Source organism: Sinohyriopsis cumingii, chromosome 1 (assembly GCF_028554795.1).
Source record: "Sinohyriopsis cumingii isolate HCF-2022 chromosome 1, ASM2855479v2, whole genome shotgun sequence".
Lineage (NCBI taxonomy): Eukaryota > Metazoa > Mollusca > Bivalvia > Unionida > Unionidae > Sinohyriopsis > Sinohyriopsis cumingii.
This window is the reverse complement of record NC_142961.1, coordinates 188,347,784-188,365,778: the sequence shown is the minus strand read 5'-3', so window position 1 is coordinate 188,365,778 and position 17,995 is coordinate 188,347,784. Positions and strand designations below refer to the sequence as shown.

The 17,995-nt window shown below is 42.4% G+C and overlaps 1 protein-coding gene across 1 annotated transcript in view; it reads right to left on the bottom strand.

Annotated features, from left to right (window-relative positions):
- LOC149808551 (transmembrane protein 179-like) overlaps positions 1–17,995 on the bottom strand; it is a 127,222-nt gene that overhangs the window by 38,450 nt on the left and 70,777 nt on the right. Inside the window, exon 4 of the mRNA XM_089971190.1 lies at positions 1,072–1,165. Within this exon, the coding sequence (XP_089827316.1) occupies positions 1,072–1,165 (94 nt within the window). The remainder of the gene's footprint in view (positions 1–1,071; positions 1,166–17,995) is intronic.

Genomic DNA, 17,995 nt, shown 5'->3' with positions numbered 1-17,995 from the left:
AGTCATGGGTCAAGGGCTAAAGACAAACATCATGTACAAACACCAATTTTTAAAAGCAATAATATGGCATCATAAGATTTTATGAAAGTAAAATTTTCTTATCTAGTTCTGTATGGATTTTCAGGGTAGTAGGAAAATTGTCAAAGTTGTACTAACATAGTATGGTCTCATTTTGGGTTGGATTTTTTTTACACCATTCCTCTTAAAATGTTCAAATGGTATATATATATATATATATATATATATATATATATATATATATATATATATATTCATGGATCCCATTATACATGTAGGAGTACAATTTTATATATATATATATATATATATATATATATATATATATATATATATATATTCATGGATCCCATTATACATGTAGGAGTACAATTTTATATATATATATATATATATATATATATATATATAGAGTGAGAGAGAGAGAGAGAGAGAGAGAGAGAGAGAAAGAGAGAGAGAGATAAGTCTCACTATAGTTGGAATACTCTCTCACTATAGGTGGAATACTCTATGGATCACATCGACAACATACTAAGAAGGGAGCATCATAATTCATTGTAAGACAGCATCACCATAAAGTGGTATAATCTGTGGCTCCAATAGAAGGCATTTTGAGGGCATACTGTACTTCATTACAATACAGTCTCTAAAATTACAGCATAATAGTCTGAGATTACTATATCAAGGCCCGACCCTAGGGCAAGGCGAACAAGACAACCGCCTTGGGCCCCGCGCTTTCAGTAAATAACTCTGCAATGCATTTGTTTGGCTTGGGGCCCAGACCATCGCTTGCTGCATTGGGGCCACGCATGTTGCCTTGGGCCCCGCACATCATCGGGCCGGGCCTGACTTATTTCACAATAAGAAGTCTCACTATAAGGTGATAAACTCTGAATGACTTGCATGGACAGCTGTCTAATACAAGAGTACTGTACTTTCGAAGCAATAAACATAAGTTACTCAATTTCTATGAGACAGTAGGAAACAAAGTATTATAATATGCAAGCAATCTTTTTTAAGGTTAAGTCATGATAATTAAGCATAATCCATTACCTGCGCAAGTGTCAATAACTTGTAGTAAGATCCAGGATTGAAGGGTGTATTATCATTGAGATGTATCCATGGCGTATTTTCGAAACTGTTACAGCTGCAAAAGATTTTTTAAAAGTTGTAAAAGTTGGACCGAAGGCAATCAATAATAAAGAATGTTGTTATGGGGGGAGGGGGCAGGGATAAAAAATATAAATAATTCTAACGGTTGGATATAAAAATGCAGAGATGATTTCTTATCCTTTAAACAATTCATATTCAAAGCTGAGTGTGTAATCTCAAGAAAAGGGCCATATCATGTGCATAAAAATAGGAGCTAGAAATGTGTTAAAGGAATGCAAATGTGACAAGAGTATGCGTGAAGGTTGAGCAATATGCAAAGCTAGATGGATGGATGGATGGATGGATGAACAGGGGTAACAGGATAACCACACAACAGTGGTGGGGCAACACATTTTGATTGTCTGAGGCATTTGATATTAAGATATCAACAGTGGTCTGTGTTGAAAGCAACCAACAATTCATTTTATTATATCTAATAGACATATTACTGTTTATACACTATTTTAACAGTGTATGAATTTGTATCGATTTCATACCTCTTGCAAGCCACAAATTTAAACATGTAATGAACAATACGACTTCTGTGGAAAAATACAACCTCGTTTCTGACAACAATAAGACCCATGCCGTGGAAATAACACCTCTCTCTTGATTCAGAAAATGTCAGTAATTGCAAAACCACAACAAGAGTCTGTTGATGGAATTGGCTCTCAACTGGCTGAAATAATTCAAGAAGTCAATTTGTTTCTTGCTTTTACCATTTTTAAATCCTGAGTACTGAAGGCACTGCGGATATTCACGAAAAACTCCAACATACCAGATATTCTTATACTTTAATTAACATGTTCACAAGAGAGTTGTAGTGCAAAAAATATGTCATGAATGTTCCTATCGTGGATAACCGATATGAAATGTGTGGACCTGAAAAGACGTCTATTACGAGACAGTGGCTCTATTTTTTAACCAACAAAATGCCTCAATCGGATGATACCACCTGAGAATCTGAAATACTTAACTAGCTGAAAGAAATGAACCATACACCAGTGGATATGGTAAGGAAGAATAAGTTTGAAAATGCCGTGCTGAACCTGATTGAGAAAATAATACATGTAATTACAGGAATAAAGCATTGTGTTGAAAATATCTTATCCAAGAAATGGACAGTTTTGAAGTCTCTAACAGGCACATAAGGCAAATGAGGAAATAAGAAAATGGTTAACAAAGCAAATAAATAGCGCATAAGACTGAACTACAAGGAGAAGACAGATGGCTCAAAATGCACACATTCATATCATTGTAAACGCCCAGTACATTAGGATAAATAATTTGAAATTGTATGGTTTGAACATCAAAGACAAAATAGTTATTATTGTTAGAGTCCATGCTAAATGATACCAGTAGTATAGGGGGTAGGATTAGCGTCAATGGGAATTAGCATTAAAAACACCCTTGGGTCACTTTAGCGTCAAGGGAAATTTAACATGGAGAAAAATCGTGGGTAGGATTAGCGTCAAGGGAAATTAACATGGAGAAAAATCGTGGGTCTGATTAACGTCAAGGGAAATTAACATGGAGAAAAAATCGTGGGTCGGTTTAGCGTCAAGGGAAATTGAACATGGGATTTTTTTTTTTTTTTTTAAATTTTTTAAATTTAAAAATTTAAATTTAAATTTAAAAAAAAAGGGGTAGGCAATTGAAAGGCTATCTCTTTTCGAGATATATGGGGCCCTGAAAAGGGCCTTTGGGTTTTCTTCTTCTTCTTCTAATTTCTTCTTTTTCTCCACCAAGTTCTTATTTTATCTCCTACACTCTTCTTCCCTTTCTTTTTTTCTTCTTCTCCTCTTCTTTCTTCTTCTCTTCCTCCTCATCTTTCTTCCTCTTTTCATTTTCTTCTTCTTTTTCAATTTTTTCGTTCCATTTGCGTATTCTTATTCTTTCCTCTTCATCCTCCTTCTCCTCCTTTATCTCTTTCATGACACCACTAATCTTGTCCTTTGCTTTTCTTAAGTTATTAATTTCCATCTTTACACGATGGGGACTATAGGAATAATGGTCTTCAACCAGTCTTATTAGCATCTGTTCCATTATTCCTAAGTTGTCTAAAACGTCTTGCAAGGTTTGTATTTTGTCCATTTGGTTTGACGCCATCTTCTTTTTATTCTTTGCAGAATGGTTTGAACGACGAACACTGTGGGTTCTTATAGTGAAAGCGCGTACGTGAAGGAAAACATCCCCCTAAAACATAAAATCGATCTTACCTAGATCATGACCCAACAACGCGCGGACGTGAAGGAAAACATCCCCCTACTTTCTCATTTCATATAATATAACCCTAACTATACTCTCTACATACACTAAGAATCAATAAATGAACCCTTAATCTACTATTCACACAAACTTACTTCAGCATTTACAAACACCAACACAAACTTACTTCAGCATTTACAAACACAAACACACAAACACACACACTTCCACTATTCATAAAGAGTTAGTGTTTATATTCACACTACTCTACCTACACACATTGGCAAATCGATAGTTATTTCTTTTCTAGAGTATTGGGTAGCCCTTAAAAGGGCTGTTTTTTTGAACTCCTGATGCACCTATCTAATGGTTGCACCTTCCTGGCCTGGCGCCACACACGCATCTTCTTCCCCAGTCTTCTTTCACCTTTCTTCTGGGGAGCGCAGAGGGAGGATGATTCGCTTCAACACCCCAATCCTCTGTCTCGGGAATATTGAACGACATCCTCTCTTCTCTTTTCTTTTCCTCTTCTTCCCTCTCTCTTCTCTCCTCCTCTTCTTTTTTCATTCTTGCTTCTTCTATGATAGCCTCCGCTGATAGTTCGTTTACTATGCGCCTGGCATATTCCAGGTGCATCTGGAGTTCTAACAGTTTCACTATTCTGCTATTCATTCTTCTGGCTGTGTTGATCAATCAACAAGGGTAGCTAGACTGCCCAGCGAGTTTCAATTTATAGTGAAAGCGCGGACGTGATGGAAAACATCCCCCTAATAACATAAAATTGATCTTACCTAGATCATGACCCAAAACAACGCGCGGACCTAAAAGAAACACTCACTCACTTTTTTATGCTACCCATCACTATTGTAAAATTTTTTATAAATCACTTCAATAGACTATCCACATACGCAAAGCAATCCAATCTAACCCAAAATATACACCTCTAACAGCCAAAAAAACAAACATCATTTTAATCTACTATCCATACCGACTTACTTAACCACTTACTAACACAAACACACAAACACATACACTTCCACTATTAATAAAGAGTTACTGTTTATTTTCACACTACTCTACCTACACACATTGGCAAATTGATCGTTATTTCTTTTCTAGAGTATTGGGTAGCCCTGAAAAGGGCTGTTTTTTTTTGTTTCGCTATGGCATTCTTTTTTAGTTTCTAAGAATGCGATGTCCTCTGAGGATAGACTTTCTGGCGATAGGTCTGCTTCTTCGGAAAGAGAAGAAGAACTCTTTAGTGTCGATACGGCAATCGACAAAGCCTCTGTCAGCTTCAGGTTGTTGCTGTTGTTGTTGTTGCTGCTGTTGCTGCTGCTGCTGCTGTCTCTGAAGTCTGTACTTCTCTGTCCATTCTTCTTTTTCCCTGTTCATTTCTTCTCTGAAGAGCTCTTCTATCAGGTCTTCAGTGATTTTTAACATTCTCACATTCTCTATTTCTTCTGGCTTCGGTATCAGACTGTGTCTGACCCTATGCAGATTCACGTAGGCTTCGTTGAGCTTAGCTAGTTTGGAGCACATCTTCTTAGGAGGATGAGTCGACAATGGATGGTTAGACTGGGAACAACCCCGGTTCTTAAAGTCAAAGCGCGGACGTGAAGGAAAACATCCCCACACGGTTTTCGAGTCGCAACGATCAGTGAGTGTCATGAGAGGGATAGTAAGAAATGAAAGAGCATCAATCCAACATTCTTATAGCTAAACAAACCACAAAGGCATTTTTTTTTCAAAACACAACATTTTCTATTCAAAAATCACTTAACACTAACCAACAACAACTCTAACATTTTTAACAATAATCCAACACTATAACATCAAACAATTTTTTTTCAAATCACAAACATTTTTTTTCTCAATTAACAATCTACTTTGAACAGGGCTGACAACGTTGTGAATGAAATTGTGATTTCCACTGTTGGAAATCATTTGGCCATTGATGGACACTACGCTTCCTAGCTTGAGACAAAAGATAAGCATAATGGTCACAGAACCATCGATCTACTTTCACATCGTTTCTAGCAGAAGAACGAGGATCGAAATGAGTCACTAAATGTTCTAAGGAATAGCCCAGGCTGCGATGATGCAGAAAATACACACAGTACTGTCCACACACCAAGGAATCTGTGCCTTGTAATTTCACATTATTGAATCGGGTGGTTTGAGCATTTCTTCTCATAAAGTCAATGATATCGTCTTCCAAAGGGGGCAATCCGTACGAATCGAAATATTCCACACATCCTTCTTGAGGAAAGTAGACGGCTACCCAGTGGGTTCCTGGGAGATGACTTTCGTCCGTGTTGATCACGTAAGCTTGATGGTCTTTAGGTTTGCGATGAGGAAGTTCATCTTTAGCACAGACGACAGGATTCCAAGAAGCCGTATACGAACTGTGGTTCAAAAGGTAATAAAGTTCCCAGGTATCCATTTGTGTGGTTTTTGTCTTCTTCTTCTTCTTCACAGGTAATAATAAGTCGTCAATTCGATCCTGACATTTTGCTTGAAAATGTCTGACGAATAAACGGTTATTCGTTCTGTTTCCTCACTCTGATTCAGGAGAGCTTCGATACGATGGATCTCTTGAGTGGTTAATGGGGGACAAGAATGTTCACGCAAGTCTTTATACCACTGGTGCAACACGTCTTTGTTTGAGATGAGACTCCAAGCTTCGTCCAGATACTCGTCCAATTTTTCTTCTTGACTCAACATCAGGCATTTATCGTGTTGAATTTGACTGGGATGATCGTTTTGACATCCATAGCAATTTTTCTTGATCAATTCCGTCATTTTGTCGACCAAGTGTTTGGCAAAACAGGAGACTAAATGGGCTTCTTGTTCTGGCCATCTCGACTTCATCATGACAACTTCTTCGTCTTTGTCTTGGGATTCTTCTTTTTCCACGGTCTCCTCACATTCCATCTCCAAAGTTTCTCCACTAGGTAAAGAGGGATAACAGTCTTCCATGACTTCTAATAATCTAGAATGACTTCTCTCAAACTGTTGATTTCTATGGTATTATCGAATTCTGCATACAGGATGACGTTCACTGTCGTTAGCATTGCTTCTGCAAACTGAAGTTCCACACGAATCTGGCCGGATTTTATAGGGTGGAAATGTCCCTCGTCGCTGCCTTGGTGAGGAGTGAAATCGAAAGCCCACAAAGCATAGCCTCCTGCATAATCGTCGTACTTAATGCCGTGACTGGTGTTGGTTCCTAACTGTCCGGTAGCTTCGTACAGGGACAAGTACGACCTCAAATAATTCCCGTCACCAAATTTAGGTTCGAAAGGCCGGGTACACAAGGTCTTGCCATCACGACTGACTTCGATCTTGGACACATTGTAATGATGAAAGTTGAAAGGATTTTCATCGTAGGCTCCGTTGAAGGCTGAATTCTTGACGATACCAACAATCAAACGTTTGGGTAACTGTCCTTGGAACAGATGATCTTCGATCTTGGATCGGAGTCCAGAGGCAATGGTGAACGTTTTCACTTCCACGCGTCGTATGGGATACTTGGCGGTTGTTCTGCTCAACGTCTGACTGATGTCGTTTCCCACTTTAGGCAACACTTCCACACGTCGCACGTAGAGTCTGGCTTCAAGGATGACGGTTTTGTAAGTGGAATTTTGTGCAGCCATCAAATGGAAAGTGGCACTGCTACGATTCAGTCTCAGGCGGATATCCACCCCGTTCAACAAATACTTTTCTTGTAACCACATGTCTAGATGCAAGCGATCCGTTAGTTCTAAAACACGACTTCCAACAATTTTCGCTCGTCGATCTACAAATCCCTTTGAATGTGAAGCATCCGCAGCAAGTACAATAGTGTTGAACTTAGTCGCTGGGTCAGGTTTCCATACCACGCAAGCATCCAGATGACTGTCCTTGGCATTTATTCCGTACGTCAAGAGATTTTCCAGGTACGCTCGATAAGGGTAAGTATCCATGCTGCTGCTGACCAGTTTGTTATTCAAGTACAAGTCCACTTCGCTAAACAAGGAATGCATGAAATTGTTGACGGGAGCTACTGCATCAGTATTGTCTAGGTTGTCGTTGTTCGCTTCGGTTACTTTGACTTTCAAGTACAGGTAACTGCTATTCAGATCGATGTAATCTTCGGGTTGTCCTTTGATTTCGAACTCGATGGGAGCAGAATCGGTCAAAGAGGAGATGGGATTAAATTCCACCCACTGGGATTCTTGCATCGTCATCATGGTGGGGGGCATGGCAAACAGATCCAGTTCCGTCTTGGAACAAGCACAAGACTCTCGGTGCATCATTTTTTTTCTCTTTCTCAATAATCGAAAACGTCTAAGTCTCGAACGGTTCTTCTTTTCTTAGCCTTTCTCGCTTGAAGTCTGGTGAAAGGGTGTTTTCTTCGCCGTCTCTTTCTACCTTGTCCTTGCTGAATGCCTGACTCGGTAGCGTGCAGAGCATTTATAGGTGTGTCTCGTCGGCCCAAAATGTCTTTACCCGTTTGCAGCAAGACATTTTTGCCTGCCCTCATGAAGGCTTCTTTAGGGTTTTGTTTGTCGATGATGACATTTTGGAGAAATTCTTTGCCTTGCGTCAGTGCCGCATCTTTCAAGGCGTGCAATCCGCGTGTCACCATCGGTTTCAAGACTGGGGCCACCGAACGAAAGGCCGATTTTAACATGTCTCCTAAACCGTGTCCTCGCTGTCGAGCAACCCCTCGGTACACTGGATACATGACTTGCTTACGAGTCGTGAGAGAACCGTTTTCGAAAATGGAGTTTCACCGTGACTTTTCCTTTGGTGAATAGAATATTTTGTCCCAAATCTCCTTTTATAGTAATGTTGACCGTGTCCAAATACGACTTGCTGACCGGCAAATAGTGAGGATGGACAAATTCGCGGTGGACGTGGTAAGTGTTTCCACCTTCCTCGTCAGCGTTTGCGGCAGAATCCACTTTGAAAGGAATGACACGCAGTAACGGCACGGAGGTGTGTCCCACCACGTTGTATTCCACCACATCGGAATACACAAACATCAAATTCAGTCCTTGGTTCAGTTCTACCGGGGTACGAAAATACTTGACAAAATTATCGTTGTCGTAAATGACGGTTTTTTGGAATAGTGTTTCTTCTGTTTTCTTCCTCATCTTTACGTCACCACCCAACATGTCAAACAATTCATCATTAAAATAGAAACCCATGATTTTATCCCCCTCAGGAAATTTCATCAGGAAACGACGAGCTGTTTTGTGGTATTCCATGGTGACAGCTTTGGTCTTGAAAGTCTTAAAAGCTTCCCCAAACACGCCATTAAACTTGGTGGCTATGGTGTTGACCAAATGTTGACCACTAAAATAATAGGTTGAGGGAATGAACAACTCATAGTCGGTCCACTTTGGATTGACTTTGTTAGGTTTTTTATGGGGATATTTGCTATTGTCATTCATCCACTTTTGCAATGGTTCGTCATAAACTTCCACCTCAAATTTATTTTGATGGGTAAGGACATTTTGGACTTGGGTCGGGTGAATCATTTCTACTAAAGCCACTTCCCAATGGGCTTCGTGATCTAAGGGGATGGCCTGAGGTAATTTAGCCGTGTAACAACACAACGTGTTATTGGGAAACACCTCCATGGAACTGTCACTGGGTAAGGTTAAGTAAAATTGGTTTTGGTGACTCATAATTCCAGAGTTCTGTGGCTGTCCGAGGGGTTAGTGGATGTCAGAGGCGTGTCTCCGCCCAAAATGGGGTTCTGGTTGTGGTTGATGTTGTTGGAGTGGTGACTGGCACTGGCACTGGACACAACGTTCCCGTTCGAGGAGAATTTCAGGGAGGGATTGGGAAGCAGGTAACCGATGTAACTGCTCAATAAAATGGTCCACAATTGTTTGTCTCCTTGTTGCAAACTCAAATTGGCAATGGCTGCCCCGATGACACAATACACCACGAAGATTTGGCAGAAAAAGACGATTTGCGTTTTAGGCACACGTTCTCCACACCACACCCACAAGGGTTGTTTTTGTAAATCTTGCACAGAAGAACTAGGGGAAGAAGGAGTGGTCGACGTAGCTGCGTCTGATGTGTGAAAGGGCATGATGGTCACTTCTTCTTTTTATAGTCGATGACTTGCGAAGCGTCGATCCAAGAATCGAAACTGGGTGGATATCCTTTCCAACGTACTTTGACTTCTTTGACACGTCGTTTGCCCACTTTACGGGTTCTGCGTTCGAGAATGCTTTCGATGTCGTACACGTCGTCTTCTTTTTTGGTGACACGTTGTAACTCGGGCAAATAAAACGTTCCTTTGAGTACTTCTCCGTTCATGTCTTCCAATTTATAGACGGCAGGATGACGGCCATGCACTCGTCCAGTGACGCGAAACAATTCGGTCGTCCAGTTAGGTAAGTAACCTTTGTCGAAAGTGCGTTTGGTTTTGCCAATGCGCACCCAATCTCCTACGGCCAACTCTCCACTTTTCTTGGGGACAGCCCTCGTCGGGGACGTACCGAACAGGCGTTCGAACACCAGCACTTCGTTGTCGGGAGTCACGTCTTGCGGGGCACGTCCGATGCTTCGATGGTAAGATTGGTTGTACGCTTGCACCAGGTGCGGTAAGATGTCGAGTGTGGTGATGCGTAAAATATTTCCACATGCGTTCTTTCAAAGTGCGTTGAAAACGTTCCACGATGCTGGCTTTGGTTTCGGGATTCTCGGTGGTAAAAAAATGAATGTCACGTTTCTTTAATTCTTTTTGGAAAGCTTGGTTCAGAAATTCGGTGCCTTTGTCCGTTTGCCATCGAAGAGGGCGACGACCGCTTTGTTTCAACACCCGTTGCAGGGCTCGCACTAACTCGCTGCTCGATTTGGAAGTCAAGGGCACGACCCAGGCAAATTTGGAAAAGACGTCGATGACACAAAACAAATATTTGTAACCACGATTGTAGCTGGCCAAATGAGAGACATCGGCTAAATCGGCTTGCCATTGATGATCGATGCCTTCCACTCGGGTGCGACTTCTGGCAAACTTGCGTCGAATGGGTTTGTGTAAAGTGTAGGTAGCTTGTTCTTGTAACCATCGTTGCACTTGAGGTAAACGGAGACTTTTCATTCGCGTTTTGGCAGCACGATACAATTTTTGAACTCCTGCGTAACCTGCAGGATGCGAGGGATCGTAGTAAATGCTGGCTAAGACTTTTTCCATTTTTTATTTTGTGTTGGTTGGTGTGTTAATAAGTTACCCACTCTTCGGTGATGCTACTTTGGGTGGGTCGAAAGGGTGGTTTGGAAACGGATTTACGTATCCGATGGGCTACGGGAGTAGAAGTCGAAGGTAGTGGTGGTGGTGGTGGTGGAGGTGGCAATGGAATGGCTTTGGTTTTCTTTTCTTTTTTCGGTTCTGGTTTCCCTTCTTTCTTTTTCACTTCTGTCGAAGGAGGCGTGGACATCATCTTTTTAACCCAAGCTTTTATTTCTTCTCGTTGGGGTGTGGGGGACGGGGTCAACAAGGATGCTGCAATCTTACTCGAAATGGGAGCTGCTGACGGTGTTTGAAACACTTCGCGCATCTCTTCTTCCTCAGGTCTTTGTGGGGTAGCATCTCTGGTGACCGTTGGGGATGGTATTGGTGGTGGTGGTGGTAATGATGATGATGGTGCTGGACTTTTCATCAAGGTCTTAAAATCTTTCAGAGTGGGTAAAGCTGTTTCGTCTAAAGCTTTCTGGTGAAAGAGTTGCAGTCGTTGCAAGAGTTGACCGTACTTTTGCGATTTTTCTGTTTCGGACAAATCTTGGCGATCCACCAAGGACTGCAATTCGTGTTGTAACTGGGACATTTCGCTCAAATTGGGATTGGGAGGTAAATGCGGGGTGCGTTGTTCTTGCCACCGATGGTATTCCATCCATCGTTCGTAAGGCACTAAAGCTAGTTTTCGTCCTTCCATGGGGTTGTCAGGGGTCAATTCTGAGATCTTGGGACTTCCGAGGGCCTTTTTATCTTGCTCCCACCAGTCCTCCCAACATGGTTCCCAAGACTCCTTTCAGTATGGGGCCTAACAAGAGAGGTAAAATGCCTCCACGTTGGACCAACATCTTCTTTTTTTGACGAATGGGAATTTTCTTTTGAACCATTTTCCGAAGAACGTGACGATGTTTGCCTAAGCATTGTTTCTGGTGTTTGGACAAAGGGATCGTGCCTTTCAAAACGTTCAAACAACATTCGCACACGGTATCGATGACCTCTTTGGAGGCCGTTTGAATGAGTTTTTTTCGTAGGGGTGGAGAAGCTTTGGACAGGACAGATAACATGTCCCCATGTTTGGCTAAACGTGGTGGTAGTCCTTTTCTTTTCTTTCCTTGGGGTTTTCTGGAGGGTGACATCTTTGCTTGTGGGTTCCGGGACATTCACCAAACAGACACTAACGTCGATGACTTAACACACACCCTTTTATCTTTTTTTTTTCTGGGACTATCGCTTTGTCATAAAGGTGACAATGTTTTTCCCAAAATCGCCAAGGAATCCTCCCCTTTGTTGACGCCTCTTTTTCTTGGAACGACTGTGTCTTTTTTTTTAGGGTAACGTCGATGCTTGGCTAAGCGCTTTGTCGGATGACGCGTCTGCCTTTGTCTCTTTCTTTTGTGGCTTCTTGGAGGTGACATCTTTTTACAAGTTCACTGATACCCCGACTTGGTCACAGGTCTTTTTGATACTGGAACGCGTCGCCACTGATTGTCTTGACGTCGTATCAGTTTGAGGACAGGCATGACACGTCGTGCACGGGTACGTAACGGACTAAATCGAGCCAGTTCTTGCTTGGACAAATCCAGTAAACTTTGTAACATGCCCGATCTTTCATGGACTTTGATTTTGGGAGAAGGTGCTTTGTGAGCAGCAGCCACTGCCGCTAAATTGGAGGGTCCTGCCACTGGGGAAGTTCTTTTGGGGGTCATCAACGGAGAAGTTCTTGGTGTGATCAACGTCTCCAAGTACTCTTCAGTTCCTGGTGACATCAACGGAGAAGTGGACAAACGTGAGGCTGCCGGAGACGCAGTCACCGCTGTGGCAGGTCGTGGTTTGCGAGTGTAAAGTTGCGTCCTGGCCGAAGAAGAAGTGCCTCTCTTGCGACTAGTTTTCTTCTGTGGACTTTTCTTTTTCTGAGGACTTTTTCTCTGTTTCTTTTTCTGGGGGCTTCTTTTCTTTTTCCGGGGTGGTGTCTGGTAAGAGGAGGGTCCTGCCACTGGAGAAGTTATTCTTCTTGGGGACCTGGTCTTTTTCTTTTTCTTCTTGGGGCTTCGTTGAACTTTTGTCTTGGGGATAACTTTGGGGGCATTAGGATCCCATCTTAAGAGTGAGCGAATGATGACCCCTCCTAGAGTACCGCTCCCTCCAGGTTTCAAAATGATTTGTTTTTTGGTTTGAGTGTCAATGCGGGGATCGGCCAGTTGGACCAAAGCGACTTTGTTTCGATCGAAAAAGCGTTTGGTTTGATGAGGAATCTGAATGATTCCTTGGAGTAATTGACGTGCCGTCACCGTGAACCATCGTAAGTCTTCTTTGAGACTAGCTTCTAAGACACGAGCTCGTGTTTGTGGATCTTTTTCTCGACTGATGCCATACAAGGCACGAATCAATTTGACGGGAAGATGCGACTGAAGGGACGTCATGTTCACACTGTGTGAGACAGACGAAAAAGGGTCTGAGGTTTTTATAGATTTTTTTATGGGGAGTGAAATGAAGTCGAGGACGGAGACGTGTACAGGACAGGCCCTCCGTCTTGGCACCAGTGGTGAAACAAGTGGGTACGAAATCGCAAATCCTCGGGGGTCGTAGGTTTCAAATCGATGAGTAAATAGGCGTGTGGAGTTTGAGTGGCATCGTCGTACGCCTGAGTCAGCCAAGGCGTTCCTAACTGTTTGGCTAAGACTTGCACTTGCGATTTATCTCGAGGGCTTTTAAACAAGACCACGTAATGCGCATTGAGACTGATAGTGCGATGGGCTTTACTTTGTTGAAACAAATTTTGGGTGATGTAAACGACACTGGCATTACGGTGATGCCCTTTGCGCGTGAACCACAGTTTAATTTCTTCTTCGTCTTCTCCTAACATGTCGTCGAAAATGACCAAATGGGTTTGACGGGAGTCAGAGACGATGCCGTCGTCTTCTTTAGGAATGCCTTCCACAAACACGATGGAATCGCCTTGACTTTCTCGCAAGAGGCTGTACGCCGATTGCCACTCTTTGTAACACCACACGATCCGTTGAGGGGGCCGATCGATCAAATGATGTTTATGTTCGATCAAACGTTTGACGAATTCGGTTTTGCCAGAACCGCTAGGTCCAGCAATGAGCATGTTAAAGGGATGGCGAAGATACAAAGCCTCCCAACTGGCACGATCTAAGTGTTCGTCGATGACTTTGACAGTAGAGGAAGAGGGAGCAGAGACAGCAGAGGTAGCCATGGTGTGAGAAATGTCACTTGCGACACGAAAAACAAACAAGACGAGAGTTTATATACTTTTTCAGAACACGTTTATTCAATGTTTTTTTATCAAACATGAATACGAAAGACAAAAATACATAAAAGCCAAAGGCTTAAGTACAAGGATAAAAGGCACATGATAACGATGAACGTGGAATAAACACAAGTGTCTGTACAACAACCATGTGTTTTGGGTAATCTTCTAACCAGTTCTATAGTAGGGGGTAAGGTCACACAAGTGTCCTCCCGAAAGGGTCTTTCAGGTCTGTCCACGACAGTCCTGTCCTGGGTGACGGGTTCTTCTGGCACCGTCACTAACACGGGTTGAAAAGTAACTTTTTTCCTTGAACAACTCTCGTGCATACTGGGCCACTTCTTGGGTCCAAGCCTCAAAACCCCATTCTTTCCAGGCACGGACATCTGTCCAATGGGGATGTAAGTCACAAGCTACACACACATCGTCATACACGTCTTGGGTAGCTAAAAGTTGACGAATCTTTTTTTCCTGTTGAGGTCGAGAAGTATCCAGATGAAAACGCAAGGCTTTGAGCAAAAGGAGTTTTTCGTGACCATTTAAGGCCATTGAGGTGGTAAGTACTGATCGTAAAGAGTCCACAAAGAATCGGCTGGTAAACGAAATCCCAGAAAACAAGTCACTAAGACACACACCACTTGTCGTCCCAAATTGAATCGATACAGTTCTTGTAATAATTGATGGTAATGATCCACGGTTTGAATATGGTCATTGAGTTCCTTCCACGGAATCTGTTGGATTACATACGACATAAGTCGTGGCATAGCAGCCTGTTTTTATATTCTCTTTTTTTCGGATGCAATACACGTACTTTCTAGCCAGTGATGTTCGTTTTCCAGTTGGGAATGTAAATCTTGCATACTGTAACCTGAACTTCAGATTTCGATTAGAAGTTTCCTCTTCCGCTAAGTAGATTCCACGTAACAAATGTTGGTAATCCTTTACCTCATCTTCCTCAATGCGTTGCTCTAGGTGAATCTCGAAGTAACCAAAATGATCAACACATGGATCATCGGGGGCCTGGAAGTATTGAACAAGGTCTGACCACTGAAACAATTTCTGACGAATCAGTTCTCTTATACCATTCAGGTACCAGTGCTTAAAGATCTGGTGACGTAACGGATGCAATTGTTCTTTACGTTTCACTTGTATTTTGATCAGTTCTCGGTAAATGCATTCTCTCAGTTCCACAGGCAAGGCACGAATGTTCTCTAGCAAAGAATCCATGAATAGGTCATACTAAATCCTCTTTGGTCTGACACAAGAAATGTACTCTTTGCACAAACATGGTTTCACTTCAGTGTCGAATTTAAATCGTTGAGTCACTAATCTACACATTACAATTCGTTCAGAAGTTTCCTCTTTCACTAAGTTGACATTGTGTTCAAGATGTTGGTAATTCGTTAACTCTTCCTCTGGAATTCGATGCAGTACGTTTACAATGATGTAACTACAATCGTCCATACCAAACCAATCCTTTTTAAAACTAGAGGATCGTTGATCAATGTCTGTCCGATGGAACACTTTCAATTGAATCAATCCTTGTATAGCCTTCAGGTACCAGTGGTTCAAACACCGGTGACGTAACGGATGCAATTGTTCTTTAAGTTTCACTTGTATTTTAACCAGCTCTCGGTAAATCCTTTCTCTCAACTCCACCGGCAAAGCACGAATGTTCTCTTGTAAAGTATTCATGAATAGGTCAGTCCGTACAATTCACAAAAGTAATCCACATAGTGAGTAATTTCTGACCACTGCCATTCAGGGTAACGTCCAAGAATGTCACTGAACTCTTTTGATGTAAACGGTCTAAAGCGATACAATAGGAGGAATGCACCCTTGACCCAAAGAAATCTAACACACTGGTTGACTTTTTTCACTTTCCTCTTATGAATTTCTCGACACAAAAGTTCTACAGTGACCCATTGAGATTTCACTCTGGCAAACCCCTGCCAAACTTCCTTGTAAATCTTCTCTTGTAGTTCTTTAGGTAATGATTCAATATCGTTTTTGAAATGAAGTTTAAATACTGGTCTCGGTGATGTCCAACATTTGTGGTTTCTTCTTCGTCAACGACATGGTAAGTTACTTCAATGTCTCGGTCCCACTAAGGGTAAGTAATGACAATTCGGTGACCATCGAGCATGTTCAACGTAGGCCGAATCTTGCGGTTCCCAGTGGTGAAGTGACACACCGCAACTGAAGCACTTGACTTTATCTCCTTCGCCCAAGTAGAAAAATCCGGCTCTGGCTAATTCTTCAGGGGTCGGTCCTCCCAGATACTTTGGCCATTTTCCTTTGAACGATTGAAGACGATTTTCAAAGTCGCAGTATTCCGACAAACGCACAGGAAACGAATATTCGTCTTTCACAGGTTCGTTTCGATGAGGGTTGAGTGACATGGGTAGGAGTTTGCTCAGGGCTGGATGACATCCGTAGGGGGGTAGACGTGAAGGTGAACATTCCCCTTTAAAACGAAACCCAGTAAAATGTCCAAGAGGACGAGCAGCATCGCTTTCGCATCCCACAGGTTTGACACGCACAGCATCACTTTCCATGATAGGGGTAGGAACACTAAAGTTCCCATGATGCTTTACGGCATCGCTCAGATCACAACGTACAGCATCGTACCCATCGCAAGGCTCACAATCGCATTCCACTTCCGAAGCCTCACACTTGAATTGTGCCCTTCTAAACAACTTGTTCTGTGTTTCTCTGAAAGTACTCATCTTGTTCGTTCGGTCTTGGTAGTCACAATGAACTATCGATCTTGACCATAGCCCCCTTTTTATACTAGTCGCAATGCAGTCTCCAGCTTGTACATCTTTCCTTTTTTACGTTTTTTATGTCCTGTTCTGGAAGGTACCGTCTCTAAGGTACCGTCAACATTGTACCGTAGTGTGATGGGTGGAAAGGCCATAGAAAGGTAAGGGCAGTGCGGAGACCATCGAGTATGTTCCAGAATAGCTGAATCTTTATAGATACATAGATCCATTCGTAACTTCAGTCCGCAAGCGAAACACTCTACCTCGTATCCCAATCCTGACTCAGGTCCCAAGTAGACAAATCCTGTTCTAGCTAAAACAGGCGAAGAAGGTAATCCTTCCCTATCCGTAGGCCATTTCTGAAACGTGTCCAATCGACGGGCACAATCACAATAGTCAGGTAAGAAGACTGGAAAATGGTAGGGTTTGAACTTGGAGTTCTCATCGGGTTTCTCACTCGATTCTTGCTGTGGCGAAGTCATCTTTCTGGTGGGTGACTATCCTCTTACAACCAATGTTTTATACCAACGTGTCCATACGGTAAGGTAAAATGATTGGGAAGTCGAACTCGCTTCTGGTACACGATTTGATAAACTTTTTCCAAAGGTCGACTGACGATGTGGTGAGTGGGTAAACGTACAATCTTGTTCGGTTGGTGAGTGGTCACTTTAAAGTTTCCATCCTCTCCCGATTGCAAGGCTTCTTTCAATACGTCAAAGTTTACCACACGACTGGTACGATGATTCAAAGTCAGTCCTTTCACTTTGCACGTCGTGTGCACTTCTCCTTGTTTGTCCCGGTATTCGTAGCCGTAATTTTTGGGACCGCCACTGACGAAACTTAGAATCTTGTCGTCGGGATGCTCGTCTGTCCAGGCTCCTAAACGGTCTCCTTCGATGTCAGGGTGATGTTGAATCGGGTGATGGATGTAAATGCAACTGTCCGTGTCAAAGTACAGGACGCGTTCCCCTAACAGTTCTAAAGCTTCGTACAATTTTAAGCGAGCATGAGCTGTCACGTAAGCCGCAATGATGACATTTCCAAAATGGTCGTCTTGTACAAAGTCCAGATCTTCTTCGTAATTGACCAAGATCAAATTCTCTCGAACGACGTCCACGTGTTTCACGTATTTGGTTTTGTCGTGAATCATCTGGAAGTAGTGGGAAGGTTCTGTCAAATATTCCGTCTTGGGTAAACACGGTCGTTGTGCCATTTTACCCCACAAGCAATTTAACATCACTTTAGCAAACGATCGCCTGCCTTCGTTTTTCTCGATGCGGTCTAAAGTGATGCCTTCTTGTTCCCGATATTTCTCTTTGAATTTTATTTGGTCTTCGGGAG